Source organism: Xyrauchen texanus, chromosome 26 (genome assembly GCF_025860055.1).
Source record: "Xyrauchen texanus isolate HMW12.3.18 chromosome 26, RBS_HiC_50CHRs, whole genome shotgun sequence".
NCBI lineage: Eukaryota > Metazoa > Chordata > Actinopteri > Cypriniformes > Catostomidae > Xyrauchen > Xyrauchen texanus.
Window position 1 is genome coordinate 28,466,503 of NC_068301.1, and position 18,909 is coordinate 28,485,411.

Sequence of the window (18,909 nt, forward strand, 5' to 3'; positions counted from 1 at the left end):
GACGGGCTGGTCTGAGTATTTCTGTTTCTGCTGATCTTCTGGGATTTTCACACAACAGTCTCTAGAGATTACTCAGAATGGTGCCAAATATAAAAATACTCAGTGAACCGAAGTTCTGTGTATGAAAAACCCCTTGCTGAGAGAGGTCAACAGAGAATTGCCATACTGGTTTGTACTGACAAAGTCTATGGTAACTCGGATAACCGCTCTGTACAGATGCGGTGAGAAGAACATATTCTCAGACTGCACAACACATTGAATCTTGGGCTTATGGGCTACAACAGGATCACATCGGGGACCAAAGTGTTCCTAATAAAGTGCTCAGCGAGTGTATTATTTATTTACAATCCATGAATTATGACTCTGTAAAGAGTCATTGTGAAGGAGACATGTAACATGCTGAGTGTATTTTGTGTGTAATAACGAACAAGCAAGAAATATAGATATTATTTTGAATTTGGTAAGTTTAACGTTTTTTAGATAGTAAAGTAATTAATAAAGTAATCTGATTTCAGTGTTCTTGTCAAAATGTGTCCATAAGATGGCAACAGCCCAAGACCTTAAATATGTTCAAATATGATGTATATGATGAAACTTTCCAAGCAATATGTGTTTTTAGGTAGGCCAATAGCTACTGATCTCTTTGACTTTAATTTAGCCTCTACCGAATACTGCATAGAAATTCTATTGTTATTTTAAACTTATTTTTTATTTTATTTTATATTTATCATATTGTTCCAAAGCATCTTTTCAAAGATTTGTGCCTTCCCATACATGCTTTGGTACAATATGTATTGTGAAAAAACATGATCCAAAAATACATTATTTTAGAATTTAAATATTTAAAAATAACAAAATACAGTACTTAAAATATATTGTTTTTATGGTCCGTAATAATAACTAATTCCAAGATACCTGTCTTACAAAAATGTACCATGGTAAATTTGGTTTCTGATTTAAAAACAAAAACACCATAGTTACCTGATTTCCACAGATTTGGAAGACCTTGAAATATCTGGGAATTTTTAAAAAGTGTTTTCAGGCCTGGAAAAATAATGGAAATGTATTTTCTTTTTTCTTCTAGTTTTTTCTGGTCTAAGATATTTACTAACCTAGAAATGTATATTTTGTACACGTCAGCAATTGTGTGCTAATCGTTGTTTGACTTAAAATTGTAGGATTATTGGTCGTAATTATTCACAAATCAGTCTAAATGATTCATTAGCCTATTGGTCAGTTAAAATTATTTTGATTAAATCCAATTTCCAGTCATCAGAAACGACTGGAAATTAATTGGTCAAAAAGAACCCTATAGTTTATATATATAACAATATATACGATTATACATACATACATACATACATTTTATATATATATATACAGGTGAAACTCGAAAAATTAGAATATCGTGCAAAAGTTCATTAATTTCAGTAATTCAACTTAAAAGGTGAAACTAATATATTATATAGACTCATTACAAGCAAAGTAAGATATTTCAAGCCTTTATTTGATATAATTTTGATGATTATGGCTTACAGCTTATGAAAACCCCAAATTCAGAATCTCAGAAAATTAGAATATTACATGAAATCAATAAAAAAAGGATTTTAAATACAGAAATGTCGGCCCTCTGAAAAGTATAATCATGCATATGTACTCAGTACTTGGTTTGGGCCCCTTTTGCATTAATTACTGCCTCAATGCGCGTGGCATGGACGCTATCAGCCTGTGGCACTGCTGAGGTGTTATGGAAGACCAAGATGCTTCAATAGCGGCCTTCAGCTCTTCTGCATTGTTTGGTCTCATGGCTCTCATCTTTCTCTTGGCAATGCCCCATAGATTCTCTATGGGGTTCAGGTCAGGCGAGTTTGCTGGCCAATCAAGCACAGTAATACCATGGTCACTGAACCAGGTTTTGGTACTTTTGGCAGTGTGGGCAGGTGCCAAGTCCTGCTGGAAAATGAAGTCAGCATCTCCATAAAGCTTGTCTGCTGAAGGAAGCATGAAATGCTCTAAAATGTCCCGGTAGGCGGCTGCGTTGACTCTGGACTTAATAAAGCACAGTGGACCAACACCAGCCGATGACATGGCTCCCCAAACCAACACAGACTGTGGAAACTTCACACTGGACTTCAAGCATCTTGGATTGTGTGCCTCTCCATTCTTCCTCCAGACTCTGGGACCTTGGTTTCCAAATGAGATGCAAAATTTGCTCTCATCAGAAAAGAGGACTTTGGACCACTGAGCAACAGACCAGTTCTTTTTTTCTTTAGCCCAGGTAAGACATTTGACATTTGAAGCCCATGTCCAGGACCCATCTGTGTGTGGTGGCTCTTGATGCAGTAACTCCAGCCTCAGTCCACTCCTTGTGAAGCTCCCCACACATTTGAATGGCCTTTTCCTGACAATCCTCTCCAGGCTACGGTCATCCCTGCTGCTTTTGCACCTTTTTCTTCCACACTTTTCCCTTCCACTTAACTTTCTATTAATGTGCTTTGATACAGCACTTTGAGAACATCCAACTTCTTTTGCAATTACCTTTTGAGGCTTTCCCTCCTTGTGGAGGGTGTCAATGATGGTTTTCTGCACAACTGTCAGGTCAGCAGTCTTCCCCATGATTGTGAATTCAACTGAACCAGACTGAGAGACCATTTAAAGGCTCAGGAACCCTTTGCAGGTGTTTAGCTGATTAGAGTGTGACACTTTGAGCCTACAATACTGAACCTTTTCACAATATTCTAATTTTCTGAGATTCTGAATTTGGGGTTTTCATAAGCTGTAAGCCATAATCATCAAAATTATATCAAATAAAGGTTGAAATATCTTACTTGGCTTGTAATGAGTCTATATAATATATTAGTTTCACCTTTTAAGTTGAATTACTGAAATTAATGAACTTTTGCACGATATTGTAATTTTTCGAGTTTCACCTGTAAATACACACACATTTACGCAACGGTAAAGATTGTAGTCTTTTAGTTTGGCTGGTGTTTTCCCACCATGCCGTCGCACTGGTTTAGTGTAAGCGGAAGACTGCTTCCCCTCGACCAATCATCTTCGTGTGTTTCTGTGTCCGTTGGAGAAGCAGTTGGAAGTGAGAAGAGTGGCTACAAACATTTGAAGTTCTTACTTGGACCAAACTGAAACACTGGTATTATTATACTACTATTACTGTACAGCACAGTAACTCAGACTGACTGTCATGTGAAACTGTAAGACTGTACAATTAACAGATGTGTACTGTGCGTTTGGTTTGCGTCGACTGCTAAACAAGTCGAGCGAGATGCTACACACCTCCAGACTTTAATCTTACTTGTTCATTTATTAACAGTTATAGTTGGTGTAAAGCAACACGTTTTCTTTGCTTTTGAACATTTGCTGTTGTTGTCAAAGCAGTTGTATTGCTGACAGAAACTTGAACGAGCCATTTCAAAAACTGCCACTCGTTTGAAGTTCGTGTTTGGTGATTTGCGTGTGAAGACGGTGTTTGTAAAATTAGTTAAATAGTCAAGGCATTTGAATCTGGATTGTTTTACCTGTCTTAAACACACTAAACTCCTTATATACATCTAAAAGGTGCTGTGCAGCTCTCTCTCTCTCTCTCTTCTGAAATATAAACTGTTCAAGCTGTCGTAAAGTGCAAATGCGTCTTATTTCATTCATAACTAGGGTGTCTTTTTCGTATTTGTTTATGGCTCAGCAATGCAGAGGAGGGAAATGGAGGACCCAATTGCTGACAGCAGTGCAGATGATACTGAGGAGAGAACAGCAGCCTCTGAAATGACCAATAGCCCTAAAGAACCAGAATCACAGCCGGACGGCACAGCAAACCTTAACCCCCAAACGGATGAAGGCTGTAAGCCATCAGCCGAGAAACTGACATAATTTGTGTTCTAAAAACACATTATAATTATGGGCAGATCAGTTGTGGTTGTGGACTGACACTGTTGAGTGTTTCTTCATTTTGTTCTCAGTAGCAGAGGCTGGAGCTGTTTCTTCCTCCTGTGACATGGCTGAGGAACTGTGCAGACAGCTGGAGGACATCCTTAGCACATACTGCCATGCGGACGGAGGTGTTGGGACCAATGACCAGCCTGACGGTGTGGAAGTTAACGGTCTGTCCGAGAAGGAGGACAGCAAGCAGGAGGAGGCCAAATTGAACGGTAACGGATGCATGGAGAAGGACCAGAAGAAACAGCAGGAGAAGAAGAAAGTAAAGGGACTGGGTGAGTGAGTGCCTGACAAAAATATTGCCACTTAAGAATGTGCAAAGCCAGCCACTTGCACTTCTTCATGTTACCCTACAATTACACTTATAAAGGCTAAATAATGTGCATTAAAGTGTTTTGATATATAAAAAAAAGATTAGAGGTAGACCGATAAATCAGTTTTACCGATTAATCTGTGCCGATAGTTGCTTTTTGAAACTATCAGTTGTCTGCAATAATCTGTGGATAGTTTATCATTTAGTCATTTCAAAATAAGAGTCACTAATGTGTTTCGGGCTTGTTTATACTTAAAAGTCCCACGTTATATACCAAATCTTATTTTTTCCTGGTTATTATTGGGATTTTGGTTGAACAAAATATAGTAAAGAAAGAATATGATATTTTTTATTTTACATTCTTCAAATCAATTTGAAAAACGATCAACCAATTAATCGATATCAGCATTTCCCACACCTTAGTTATCGGAATAGGCAAAATTCACTATTCAGAACATCATCTTAGAAAAAAGCAGTTTCTGATTTGTTGTTTAGCTTGGAAAATAAGTAGGCAGGTAAGATTTGAAATATTTAAAATTATTTGTGGGATTATATTAAGCATTTTTAGACATATATTTTTATCAGTTATCTTTGTGATTAAGTATTTACGAACTGTTATTTAAGGCACGGTTACATTTACCCTTGCAAAGAGAAATTCTTTGTGCGAAGAAGGTGTGGGCGGATGTCTGCCATGTGTGAAACCAGCAAATAAGTAATTGTAAAGCAGCCTCTTTTTTTAATGCTGCACTTTATTCTTTGTGAGACTTCCGTTAAATAGAAACACGCCGGTAAAATGATATCCTTGTCCATAGTCGATATTCAGTGTAGCTGTGTACAGCACACCATTCACACAGAGGTCACTGCCAAACCAACCAACTTCCTTTTGGTCAACGCAAATTCGGCAGTCGAAGTTCACCAAACTTGAAATCTGTGAGAGGACATTCTTCAGCAACGGAAGTCCATTGTGCAAAATTAACTATCGCGCAGACTTGCATTGATATGGCTTTATTTCGCCATGTAGGTTTGTGTGACTGTGAATTTATGGTTGGGAACTTGGGGATTTTTGAATGTGCATTCCTCCACTCTGACAGTGTTGCCTGTGCAACCATTCAGCAGCACAATGACTAAATCAGCAGCACGAAACGCATATCATGACCAGTAAAGCCTGATTCACAAACTAATAAGGGGACCCTCTCCATGTAGAATAAAACTAAGGTTACTGAAATAACCTTCATCTCATGTGACTGCTCAATGCTTTGTACATATGTTTCAAAATTACAATTAATTTCTTTAGGATTAAAACTTTTTTTAATGAGGACAAAAATGCTGAGTGGACCTTTAAAGAAAGAGTTTACCCAAAAATTGCAAATCATTTACTCACCCTCATGCTATCCCAGATGGGTATGACTTTTTTCTTCTACAGAACACAAATTAAGATTTTTAGAAGAATATCTCAGCTATATATATATATAAACTATAAATCTCCACTTCCACTTTATTCTTGTTTTTGGTGATTCACCTTCATGCATATCGCCACCGACTGGGCGGGGAGGAGTATTTATAGTAAAAAATAACTTAAATATTGGTCTTTTTCTCCCCCACACCTATCATATGGCTTCAGAAGATATGGATTTAACCATTTGAGTCATATGGATTACTGTTATGCTGCATTTGTGCTTTTTGGACCTTCAAAGTTTTGGTCACCATTCACTTGCATTGTATGGACCTACAAAGCTTCAATATTCTTCTAAAAATCTTTGTGTTCAGCAGAAGAAAGAAAGTCATACACATCTGGGGTAGCATGAGGGTGAGTAAATAATGAGAGAAATTTAAATTTTGGGGTGAACTATCCCTTTATGATCGTTCTTTGGTTTACAATCCAAGCGAACCCACACACTTGATTTGAATGCAGCAGCGGCATTCCGAGTCTGATTTTCTACAGTGCTGACTTTCACCATGAAAGTTTACATACCTACATTCTCAAATGAAAGAACCCATGCATTTTGTTATACATACGATGAAAAATCAAAACATTTAAACATTGCAAAGTTGCTTTCATCAATTCTCTAGAATAACAGAAGAGTATTGTGGTACTACAGTGCATCGATTGTTCTATCCCACCTGTACTAGGCTTAAGACATAGCTGCACTTGTCATTGGCAGGATGAACTGGCCATTTGGTTATTTCCTCTGCCTTTTGTGTTGTATTAATCATACTTTGGCATTTTTATAACATGTACATTTTTAAAAGTAAATTATCTGCTTGTGTTTTGTAGGCAAGGAGATAACCCTCCTTATGCAGACCTTAAACACACTGAGCACTCCAGAGGAGAAACTGGCTGGCCTTTGTAAGAAGTATGCTGAGCTGGTAAGTTATTATGATCGTCGTCATCTAAAAAGATGAGGAATTTTGCAGATGTAGTTGGTTTCAGCTGATGTTGTTCATGAATTACAGTGTGCATTGGCTGAGATGGGACTTTGTGATAATGTGGTGATTAAGGGTTAATAGCACCATAGCAGCTAATAGCCCAGTGATTTTGGCACAAATTTCATCTGACTGGGCTTCAGCTTGACTACATGAAAACAATATCAGGAAATGCAGGCCATTTTCAGCCCATATTTTTCACATTAGTCCTTTCTCCATTATTATGCCCTCCATTTTTATTGGGAGCCCATTTGTGAGTTTTGCATGTCTTTGGATGTGTCACTGAGGGTGTTTTTGAAGATTTCATGTTTCACTGGCATACCCAAAATTAAATGCTTATAACTCAATGAAAAACAAGGAGTGTCAAGTGATTGGTATCATTGCAAATAAAACTTTTCAAATTAATTACTATATTTAAATTATGAGAATCTCCACCTAAGAAACTGCTTGAGCAAAAAATTTACTTTCTTATTTTTCAGACTTGACATTTATATATCTCTGGGTGACATTATATATATAAGGTGGCTCTGAAAAACTGCTTTTGTTTTGTTCCCAATCATGTAAACTAAAACTGAGTAAAATTGAGTTGATTCAACAAAGCAATCAAAAGTTATAGCATTACAAATAACCTAGGGTCTAAAAACTTCATAGGCAGAAGCTGTGTGCACCGTTCTTTTGTGCTTCATGTCAATTATCTAATGCTCTATGCATCTGATTACCTTTTGTGTGGGCTCGTTTGAAAGGTATCTGGCTCTAAATAATGGTATGTGATAGTTTAAATCCTGTTTATTTTTCATGAAGTTTTAAGTGAATACACGACAAATAAGCAACACCTGTTCACATGAAACATTAATGTCAAAGACATATACTTGGACATTACTCACTATATTTTTTTGTCTGAGTAAAAATAGGCTGGATGTATTCTACTCTTTGAGAGCTTTTCAATGACTTATGACACATGGCTATTTGATCAGTTTGAAGTTTATACCGATTACAATAATATGTTCAGTACAATTTTTCATAAATTATCAAAAAGGAAAACTTCTGATTTGTCTGCAAATTTCAAAGCACTTGTTCAGTTTTGGTCATAATGCATACATGCATTTTAAAGTAGAGTTTCTAAGCTTTAAACGATGCCTAATTTGTGTGGTTATTAATATTTTGACCAAAATAAAAATTCTTGCTAACCAGAATCTCTAATTATTATTGTTTCCCAATGCACGGTGGCCTTCCTAGGCCATGCATTATTATTATTATTATTATTATTCAGTCTTGCTTTCTCAAGCTCATGACTTATTTTATGGTATCCATGGGCAACCATGTTTTGAAATAATTGAATTTTGTTTGCAAATTGATGTTCTGTATATGTCAATTTGTTGATGTCGGTAATTGTCTGGGTTGCAATAAACCCCTTAAGTAAAAAAAAAAACGTAATCTTTAGTTATAATTTTACGTTTTTTTGCAACCCGGCCAGAAAACTGGAATTAACAGAGATAAACTGTTGAAAGTGCTGTATATGCAAACAAATTGTAATACCGCTCCTGTTTTGCCTTGCTTAGGTAGAGGAGCATCGCAATTCTCAGAAACAGATGCGAGCTCTGCAGAAGAAGCAGACACAGCTGATCCAGGAGAAAGATCACTTGCGAAATGAACACAGCAAGGCCATCCTGGCCCGCAGCAAGCTGGAGAGTCTCTGCAGAGAACTGCAGAGACACAACCGCACGCTTAAGGTACACTGTCTAACTCTGAATGCAAATTACAAGATCTCTGTAAGCTCCTACAGTAAGGAGTTTAATCCATTATGTGTACAATGCCAGCCTCCTGCGACGCCCTGAATGTATCATGATGCATCATTGTTTTGGAGAGCCCTTTTAACCCTTTTGTGTCAATAAAAAAAAGTTACTCATAGGTCCTTAGAGGACAAATGTCCACGTCAAAAAACTGCCATAATAGTACTGATATATTAATAATTTCACTAATATTTTTTAACCAACATCAGTCCTGATCATAACTACCAAATACAGTCCCTGACAAAAGTCTTGTCGCTTGTGTACAAATTGACCTGAAGGGCCGCTGAAATATATTTCTAATCAAGATTTTTTTACAAGAAATGGCTCATTTTAATCCCAGCAGCTTTTGTAATAATGTTTCAGTGCAAAACGAAACTGTTAAAGTATTCTAAAATTCACAGCTTGGTAAAGCCCATTGAGTCAATTTTTGCAAAGACATAAGTGTTGTCGCCTTGTCATATGAGCTTCACCTGTGACTAATAATGGATCAATTAGGTCTCAGGTGTGTATAAAAACAACCCCAGTACACTAGACCTTCACATCAACTGCAACTAGACCTCTGCAAACATGCCTAAGTTTCGCCCAGAGACTAAAGTTTTGATTATCAAGAGGCTGAAGACCAGATCCACTGCTGATGTGGCAGACACCTTCAATGTGTCTCAGCGTCAAGTACAGAGGATAAAAAAAACATCTGAAGACACTGGAGACATTTTTGACAAGCCCAGATCAGGCAGACCCCGCAAGACAACTGCTCAAGAGGACCGTTTGTTGGCTCGAAAATCCAAGGCCAGCCCATTTTCCACTGCAGCAGAGCTCCACGAGACCTGGTCACCTGAAGTCCCTGTGTCAACCAGAACAGTTTGTCGGATTCTGTCTCGAAATGGCCTCCATGTTCGAATAGACCCACAGCCTGCTAAAAGGATGGACGCTGGAAAAGTGGAAGAAGGTGGATTTTTCAGATGAATCTTCTGTTGAATTACACCACAGTTGCCGCAAATATTGCAGGAGACCTACTGGAGCCCGCATGGATCCGAGATTCACCCAGAAAACAGTGAAGTTTGGTGGCGGAAAAATCATGGTCTGGGGTTACAAGCAGTATGGGAGTGTGCGAGAGATCTGCAGGGTGGAAGGCAACATCAATAGTCTAAAATACCAAGAAATCTTAGCTACCTCTTATATTCCCAACCATAAAAGAGGCCAAATTCTGCAGCAGGATGGTGCTCCATTGCATACTTCCATCTCCACATCAAAGTTCCTCAAGGCGAAGAAGATCAAGATGCTCCAGGATTGGCCAGCCCAGTCACCAGACATGAACATCATTGAGCGTATGTGGTGTAGGATGAAAGAGGAAGCATGGAAGACGAAACCAAAGAATATTGATGAACTCTGGGAGGCATGCAAGACTGCTTTCTTTGCTATTCCTGATGACTTCATCAATAAATTGTATGAATCCTTGCCAAACCGCATGGATGCAGTCCTTCAAGCTCATGGAAGTCATACAAGATATTAAATTTGGATCTCACAACACCACTACTTAATTTGCTGACATATTTTTGTATTTACAGTAAATTTGTTCAATTTCTGTATAGGCGACAAAACTTTTGTCTTGCCAAAATTTGACCTTTCTGTCTTGTTTAAATGATAAATCTTTTTTCAGTGAAACTAATTTATTTCAGTGCATTAATCATCATTTGGGAGGGTTTTAGCTTTTCATATGAGCTATTTCTAACACCAATTGATTAATTAAAAGTCAGGTTAATAGCAGGTGTTTCTACAAAATAGATAAGCGACAAGACTTTTGTCAGGGACTGTATTCATTCATTTTCATGATTTAACCACTGTTGTTTTTACACACACACACACACACACATTTCTCAGTACAAACATACAAAACATACTGACATCCATACTAACACACCCACACAATTTTAGCTGCATCATTTATTCAATTGGGCTGCAGTGCTCTGTATTAAAGCAAACAGAAAATGGGGAAAAAGCATGTATTTGCTCCATAGGCTACACGAGAAAAATTGCGCCATCTGGTGGAAAATATTAAACATTTACATTTTGAAGCCATGGGTCTGGAATGAAAGCATATCATATAATTCATGATTTTATGCTTTAATGGCACTGGGATTAAATAAAAATGTTTTAATGGGTTTCAATAGGGACATTTTTGTCCTTAAGTCCCTGAGTGTAACTATTTTGTGTACACAGTGTAGTATAGATGTATTGGAGGTTGAAATATCAAAATTCCCCCCAAAATATACACATTTGGCACAATTTATGCCGTTTGCATTAGCACAGCCAAAATTTCGAAGAAAAAAAAAATGTAGTGATATACAATTATATTGGCCAGTTTTTTACCAATTTGAGATGTTTTCTTTAAGTTGTATTATTGTATAGATCAGCATAATTTCGGCCATCAACCACCCTTCTCTCTAGATGGCAGCATCGGCCATTAACTTAAACTCTGTGGAAAAAGGGGTGCTATATCGCAAAAAAGGTATACACTTAAAATGCTTAAGTCCAGTATACATAAGTCAGACTGTAACGACTTGAAGTAGGGAGGGAAAGGAGGACACAGGGAACTAGATTCTTCAACTCAAAGGTATAGCTTTAATAAACAAACTTAAATGGCTTTTCAGCACAACACTCTTTAGCTTAACTTCTAGACAGTCTCTTTCAGATGGGTTGCTCTCTATCTCTGGTGTGGTCCAATAAAATAAGACTATTTGGAGGGAGATGGGGTGAACAGAACCAAAATTACATGGTTACAAATTAAGGACAACAAAAGTTTATTCAGATTATCGTAAGTTTATAAAGGCGTACAATATATTTATTAATATTTGGAGTCTTTTTATTTGAGGAGTTATATGAAAAATGAGCATTTTTTTCACTATGTTTAAATGGTGAGTTTTTATTGCTTCAGTTTAAGAGGTTAAAAACCCATTACGGCCAATTACTGCTTTAAAGTGCATTTAAATTCAAGATGGTTCAGAATCTTGGTAGAATCTGTAACTTGTGATGTGATGGCTGTATTGGTGCTTCTCCCTGGCAGGAGGATGGTGTGCAGCGGGCCCGATTAGAAGAAGAGAAAAGGAAGGAAGTGACCTCACACTTCCAGGTAACGCTGAATGACATCCAGGCTCAGATGGAGCAGCACAATGAGCGTAATGCAAACCTGAGACAGGAGAACATGGAGCTGACTGACAAACTCAAGAAGCTTATTGAGCAGTATGAGCTCAGAGAGGAGGTGGGAATAAAGAGAATGAGGGGAAGGTATATGAGTGGGAGCTGTAGGATTGACGGTGATCCAAACTTGTGTTTTCTCTTGCAGCATATTGACAAAGTGTTTAAGCACAAAGACCTGCAACAGCAGCTGGTAGATGCAAAGCTTCACCAGGCACAGGCGCTGCTCAAAGACTCGGAGGACCGTCACCAAAAGGAGAAAGAGTTTGTGAGTTTAATGAATGTACTGTAGATGGTTTACAGTTTATCCATGCAGATATAATGGATCTGAGCTGTCAGTCTCAAGATTTGACTCTCGTTTCTCTAACAGCTCTTGAAAGAGGCATCAGAGTCTCAGAGGATGTATGAACTTATGAAACAGCAGGAAGTTCATCTGAAACAACAGGTGAGGAATTTATGTTGATTTGCCAGTCAGGCACAGTTGCTGATAATCTCCAAATAAGAGATACAACTAGTGATAAGGCACATGCATCTACTATCACAGTCCCAGTTATGATTGTTACTAAGGCTGGGTAAAAATATAAATTTTCTGATGCATTGTGATCTACGATTGAGTGACCTCAGTATTGATTCTTAAATCCCTAGATCGGTCTTTCACTCTATATAGTAACCCTATATAATGCAAGTAAATCGCATATGCAAGCAAAACGCATGAGCTACCAAATCTCGTGCTATGCGACTAAAAATTTCTATGTCTGTGAATGTTCAGATTTCACTCACCAGTAGTTGAGTAGTGTAGTGAAGAAGTTATTAGCACCGAGGTCCTTTAACTGCAGGTTGAGAGTAAAAGTTTGGTTTAACTCATTCTGTGTGTCCCAAGAGCCACAGATCCATATGTCATTGAATAATGCTTCTTTTAATACCATTTCTGTTTTTTTTGTTTGATTTGAAAGAGAAGTACAATTTTAATCACACATTGATTCCCTAAAACAATTACGGACATCATCTCTCGTTATATGTGCTTACTGGCTGATGATCTTAAAGAGACCGTACCTATTAAGCATGTGTTCTACATTCCAATTTAAATATTTTTAAAAAGTACAAATTATGCACATAAACAATTATATATATGCATGCATACATGCATGCGCAGCATAATTGTATTTTCAAGACACTAATTGATTAAATATTTTAGCTTTTGAAAATTTTTCAAATTCAGTCTGACCAATCTGATGAAAAATGAATGATAAAATACAATTTGTAAAATTAATATTTTCAAATTGCACCTTGAAGGGTTGCCTAGAATCTTAATTTATAATTAAGAGCATTAACTGGGTGAGAATGGATTAATCTAACGATATTAGAACAACTATTCTGCGATTATTGCAACGATTAATCATTAGCTCTTAACTGATTATTCAACTTGTGCCCCAACTTAAAAGGTTGTATTAAACTTGCTTACTAATTCTAAAGAGGACAAAATCATCTTTTAAAAATATCTCTAAATGATATTCACTGAATTAAATATATGTATATATATATATATTTTATTAAGTTTCATTCAGTAAAGAAATTCACTGCACAAAATCCTATTGTTATCAACTGTTTTTGTCTTGTTTTTCATTTACAATTGTCTAAAAATCCTTAAAACAAGATACATTATTGCATGTATCTTGATACATGAAGTAAAAAATAAGTTATTTGTTAATGTACTTGTTTTAAGAGAATGTATCTTAAATATACAGTAAGTGTATTTTGTATATAAGTGTATTTTTTCACTTGGTTATACTTCATAGTAAAGACAAAATATACTTGTATTCAAGATCTTTTCTCTAAAAGCAAGTCTAAATATCGTATATGCTGCTGCTCAGGTGAATGCATTTTTTTTTTTTTTTAAAGGGTATTTAGATATTTAAAAATATTTGTATTTTTCATATTCTATTCAACATTCTCAGATAACAATTTTTTTTTTAAAGACAATTTACGTGGTTTTAATTAGTTTAGATATTTATATTGGAAAACAAGCAAAAACAAATCAATTATTTATTTTGTTGCAGTGTATAATGGGGTGAAGACTACCCTTTCTCACATTTTTGTTCACTTCAATCCATCTTTAACTAACAGAAGGCAAACTCTCTCTCATTAATAAAGCTGCGTATTACCAATTTTCTTCACGATGAGCAATGCACAGTGACACATATTATGATAATAAATAGCGAGCCATCATGTTATAATCTAGCTGCATTAAATGTGTGCATCAGATAAAGCATGTGCATCAGCCAGGAGGAGTTTCAATCTCTCCCCTTTAGATCAGAACATCCTCGCAACTCATAGAAGAAGTGCTGACCGCACAGAGAAATGCCAGTTTTGGAGTTTGAAGTTATTTACATGACCTGCTTCCATATTATTTGTACTTTAATAAAGCTATAACGTATTAAATATAACTGCATTAAAGATGTAACTCCAACATGCATGTTTTGCTTCAGCGGAGCGGCAGCTCCAGCTCCACTTATTCCACAACGAGAGTGCTTTTGTATTTACTTGTTTTGAATTTTTGCACTATCATTCCTTCATACTTTGCGGTCTATATCACCTGAAGCTGTTTGGAAAGTTTAGAGTGCATCTGGACTGTGAGTAAACTTGAAACACATCACAGAAAAAAGTAATAATGTGCAATCCATCTGAATCATCATGGCAAAAAGAGTGGTGGATGTTTGATTCTCCCATTTATAGCCTCTCCATGATTTGAAATGAAGTGCCAATAACTGTGGCATAACTACGCTTTTTTTATGGGTAAAAAGAAAAAAAGACCGTTCATCAACATGCGCACTCTAAAGCCAGTTATGGTCTTAAGCCGGTGTATACCTGCATGATGGACGAAGCTGAGCTACAATCATAATTCATTGACTGTGTTTTATATCAGTCTCCGTGTTGTTAACATGTCATATGGGGCGCACCACACATGTGCAGCTGATCAGATCAGGAGCGGCATTAAGACAAGCATTATGAATTCTTTGTCTCTTCCTTATTCAATCTTTGGTGGATTTACAGTTTATCTAACTATAGCATTTGCAATATTTTGTTTTGCAAAATCTCGATTTAAGAAAAAATTTTAATCCTGTCAAAATGCAAAAGTAGAATTAATCTGAAAAACTGCCCAGCCCTTATTGTAACAGAAATGTACCCATATGAATCGATATTGAATCAAGATAGAATCCAATTAAATTGAGAGCTTGTGAATCAGAATCAAATAGGGAAGTCTGTATCGATACCCAGCCCTAATTGTTACTGATTCTGATGTTTAGACTTCAATTCTTCTATTTTTTTTACATTTGCGGTTTTTGAATGTGGGAATGAACTAAAGAAGGGTAAACTTTTCTAGTGGTGAAACAGAGACCACAGCAAATACAATTTGTGCCTTATTTTATTATATATTCATATTTTCTCCAGCAGCAAAAGAAAATAAAATCCACTATTGTGACTTTTGCAAAAATAGGCATGGATTACTTGTCCTTTTTTATTATTATTTTATTTATTAATGCCAGGATATTAAAAAGCCAAGAAAAATATTATAAATGTACACCTAATATTTAAAATTGTATTAAAATTTATTTTTTTACTAAATAAGATGAAAATGCTCCATTTGCGGTTTGTGAAAAGAGTACATTGCAAGTCAGTCCAAGTCTAATATCTTTATTTTGTCTTCCAGTTGTCATTATATACAGAGAAGTTTGAGGAGTTTCAAAACACACTTTCCAAAAGCAATGAGGTGTTCACAACATTCAAACAGGAGATGGAAAAGGTAAAGAACTGTTTGCTTAATGGTTAAAGACTTTGACTTTACTCTCCCACACATTCTTGGTGAGTCTGCAATGCCATAATTTGTTACGGTTTATTTGCTTGTAGCTGAGGGTCTCTGACTGCCTGTGGCATCTTTCCTTCAGGCAGGGACTTAGCAGCCGCAAGCAACAGTGCATGTACACACACACACAATGTCTCTGTGTGAGTGAAAGACAACCTCTTGTCAATCTCTGCATTTTGTTACATTGTTTTAGGGCTGGTTTTCCCATATTCTGTTTGTTTCATGAGGCAAAAAACAGAAACTCAACAAAAAATGAATGTATGTTACTTTGGGGCAATCATTTTCACTTATTAATACATGAAACATAAACAGAATGTAGGAAATAGCACATTGTTACTTCAGAACAGCACTGTGATAAAAACAAGTCCCAACCCATCACTGTACATTGGTCTTGAAATAATTCTCAGTGAAGTGAGATGGCTAAAAACACATCTTTTTGAGTGAAATGAATGTGCTTTTTGTAATTTACGAGTTGAGGGTATTCGATCTTTATGATGTTACCTATTCCCATTATGATTGTTGTTCAAATTTCCCAAGTTATACAGTGGAACTGTCACAGAAGAGCGTTGTAACAAGCGTCTATGAATGACACGTCCATAAGCACACATGTATAACACACACAAACCACCAATGTACTCGCAGTCTGGTTGTGAAAATAAGTGTTACACCATGTATGCCGAGATTAGGGTTTGTATGTTTAGACTCATTTTGGTTTAATGCTGTCACAGCTGTTAGAAGTTCATTATACTCTCTCTGTTAGCGAGTCAACAGGATTACTGTAAACACTCATATAAATGGGCACCATATCATTTATGCAAGTGTATTTTCATTTATTTCTCATTCAAATCAGAATACATATGTAATATAGGCACATTTCTGGTTCAAGTAACAACTGCCAAACCAACAGCATGTCCAAATTCCATGTTTTTCAATGAATATTTGTATTTATTTTTTTAAATTAGAAGCTTTTAATAAAAAAAAATGCAGTTCCAAGTTAAAGGATTAAAAAGTAAAACGTAAAAAAAAAAAGTAACTTTTTAATTATTTGTTATTTATATCGTCCCATAAATTCCGTATCGGTGCATCCCTAAATAAAACTGGAGGGGCTAAAATGGTGTGCTGTAAATGTGTTTATTTCTGGTGACAGATGACAAAGAAGATCAAGAAGCTGGAGAAGGAAACAACCATGTACAGATCACGTTGGGAGAGCAGCAATAAAGCACTGCTGGAGATGGCAGAAGAGGTGAATGTTGTACTCAGATCTTTTAGTTTAAGGTCTATGCCACTGTTTACCTATAAACAATGCTTTTCCAGCACTGTTGAATACTCTCTGAAATGTGTAATCCCTCGTCTTTATGCCCCTTTTAGAAAACCCTACGAGACAAGGATTTTGAAAGTCTGCAGGTGAAGGTGCAGCGACTGGAAAAGCTCTGTAGGGCTTTACAAATAGAGCGTAATGAGCTGAGTAAGAAGGTTCAGGGGGTCTCTAACCCAGAGTGTCCAACAGGCACAGAGAGCAGATCAGAAACAGAGGCAGAGTCGCAACAAGAGGCCATAGACTCAGAGGAGGGCAGCCCTGTCCATCAGAACAGCCCAGAGCCAGAGACTTGTAGCCAGGCATGCCACTGTGCTCCAGACCTGGAAGCCGACACTCACAGAGAGGTTTGCTCAGCCCAGGATTGAGTCTTGATCTCTTTGGGTGGCCAGGACACACACAATCCTTCCCACCTCCTCAACCAGACCCCCGACCCTCCATCAGCAGTCAGTCCATTGCGGGAATTCTGATTTGTCTGCTCTGGGGGGGTTTACATTTTGTCAGGGGTTTGCATTTTGTCAGGGAAGATTGTGCCTTCAACATGATTCCTATGCTGCGTTTTTACTCTTTTGGTTTTTATGTTGCTTGCTTTGTTATTCACCTCCCACCCCCCCAAACAAATCTCAAATTCCATATTTGTGTTAAGAGGGGCAGGGAATGCTGCTGCTGTCTTGGAGTGCTATGTCTTTGTCCATTAAATGCTTATCTAGGAATGATTGTTACTCTTTTCCATTTGGCTGAAAAAGACAAACAGAAGGAATTAAAATAAAAGTAAAAACGTTATTATCTTTGCAGTTAAAGAGCAGATGTCCTCTTACAGGCCTTTTAAGGTGCTATTTTATTTAATTTCTCACGTTAAGTAATTGTTTCATGTAAAATGTGTATTCACACCTCCCAATTACCTTCTCTCTTGAGTTTAATTTTATAGAAAATGTATTTATCATCTTCAGGTTACAGAATTTATAACTGTAGACAACAGGTAAGCTAACATTGTTTCGAGTTTAGGGTTCTTCCAATCCGAACCCAGATTTCGTTATGCTTTTGCACAACACTCCATATATGTATCTTTTAACATTAGGTTACACAGTCTTTAAATCCCACTAGAATTAATAAATTGTTTTTGTATTTTCTTTCATCGGTTAATATAGCCTGTATTGTATACACATTCCTTTAACCCTTTGTAAAACTTTACATTAAGAGCATGCACTTGAATGCAATTATGACCACTAAAGTTTTTCATTTAATTTGTGATTTCCATGTGGACCGATCACACTGTTATCGTAAGTAGGTTCATTAATGTTTAGCGTAGTCAAGTTATTAAAATAATAAATGATAAATCCATCTCCTGCCCAACTGGACCAGATTAAAGATGATGTGAGAACACTATGCAATTCATCTGTTGTTATCTCTGTTTGGCATGTAAACATAGCAATGACATGCTGAGAAATTAATGTACAGATACCCACAAAGTGACTTCGTTCAGTTATATCTTTAAATGTCAACTCTGGATTTTGGGTTCTTCATTAATGATTTTATTTTTCAGTGTATTGAGAACATGCATAGTACTTTCTGACAGTAACTGCTGTTTGTACCATTTCAGTACCCTTCTGAGCGGAGTACAAATCTATTGACATTCAGTGTGCATATGGTGTCATGTTTTCATGTAAACTTCCATATTATCATTCCAGTCAATGTTTATGCACAGATTTAGAATTGTTGTGTTTGAACAAGTCTTTTTGTTTACAGATGTCTGTAACACAATCATTGTTTTCTCTTATATGCATTGTATTCTCTTTACTTGCTAAAATTTGAACTCCCATCTAAAAAGGTACCAAAGATAATTTGTCTCCCCCTCCTCTCCTCACAACCTGTATACATTATTTGCAAATTAAAATACTAAGAAAATCCAAATGTGATTTGTGTATTAATGATGCAAGTCTGAACTTCAAAGTGCTCATTTTATTTTTTTCGTGTTGTGAGAGAAAATTATTGAGCAATTTTGTATACATCTTGTATATCATTGTAATTTTATTATATATATATATATACTGTTTATAGATCT

General features: G+C 36.5%; 1 protein-coding gene across 3 annotated transcripts; it reads left to right on the forward strand.

The window, feature by feature from the left end:
* Positions 1-3,050: 3,050 nt before the first annotated feature.
* txlna (taxilin alpha) lies at positions 3,051-18,746 on the forward strand. 3 transcript variants are annotated; one of them, XM_052093054.1, is made up of 11 exons: positions 3,051-3,151; positions 3,701-3,856; positions 3,975-4,226; positions 6,540-6,631; positions 8,248-8,418; positions 11,540-11,734; positions 11,819-11,938; positions 12,041-12,115; positions 15,380-15,472; positions 16,680-16,775; positions 16,901-18,746. In XM_052093054.1, the coding sequence occupies exons 2-11, from the start codon at positions 3,703-3,705 to the stop codon at positions 17,213-17,215; spliced, it is 1,563 nt and encodes a 520-aa protein (XP_051949014.1). In that variant the 5' UTR covers positions 3,051-3,151; positions 3,701-3,702; the 3' UTR covers positions 17,216-18,746. The 3 variants fall into 3 exon arrangements, with proteins under 3 accessions (XP_051949014.1, XP_051949012.1, XP_051949013.1); XM_052093052.1 differs by having other exon boundaries at positions 11,540-11,938; XM_052093053.1 differs by having other exon boundaries at positions 3,978-4,226; positions 11,540-11,938.
* The last annotated feature ends 163 nt before the right edge of the window (positions 18,747-18,909 follow it).

Bases quoted from the DNA above. Each gene is read 5' to 3' on its own strand.
- txlna (XM_052093052.1), top strand. From the start codon at position 3,703: ATGCAGAGGAGGGAAATGGAGGACCCAATTGCTGACAGCAGTGCAGAT. The intron at 3,857-3,974 runs GTAAGCCATCAG...TTTTGTTCTCAG, and splicing joins CCCCCAAACGGATGAAGGCT to TAGCAGAGGCTGGAGCTGTT. The intron at 15,473-16,679 runs GTAAAGAACTGT...TTCTGGTGACAG, and splicing joins TCAAACAGGAGATGGAAAAG to ATGACAAAGAAGATCAAGAA.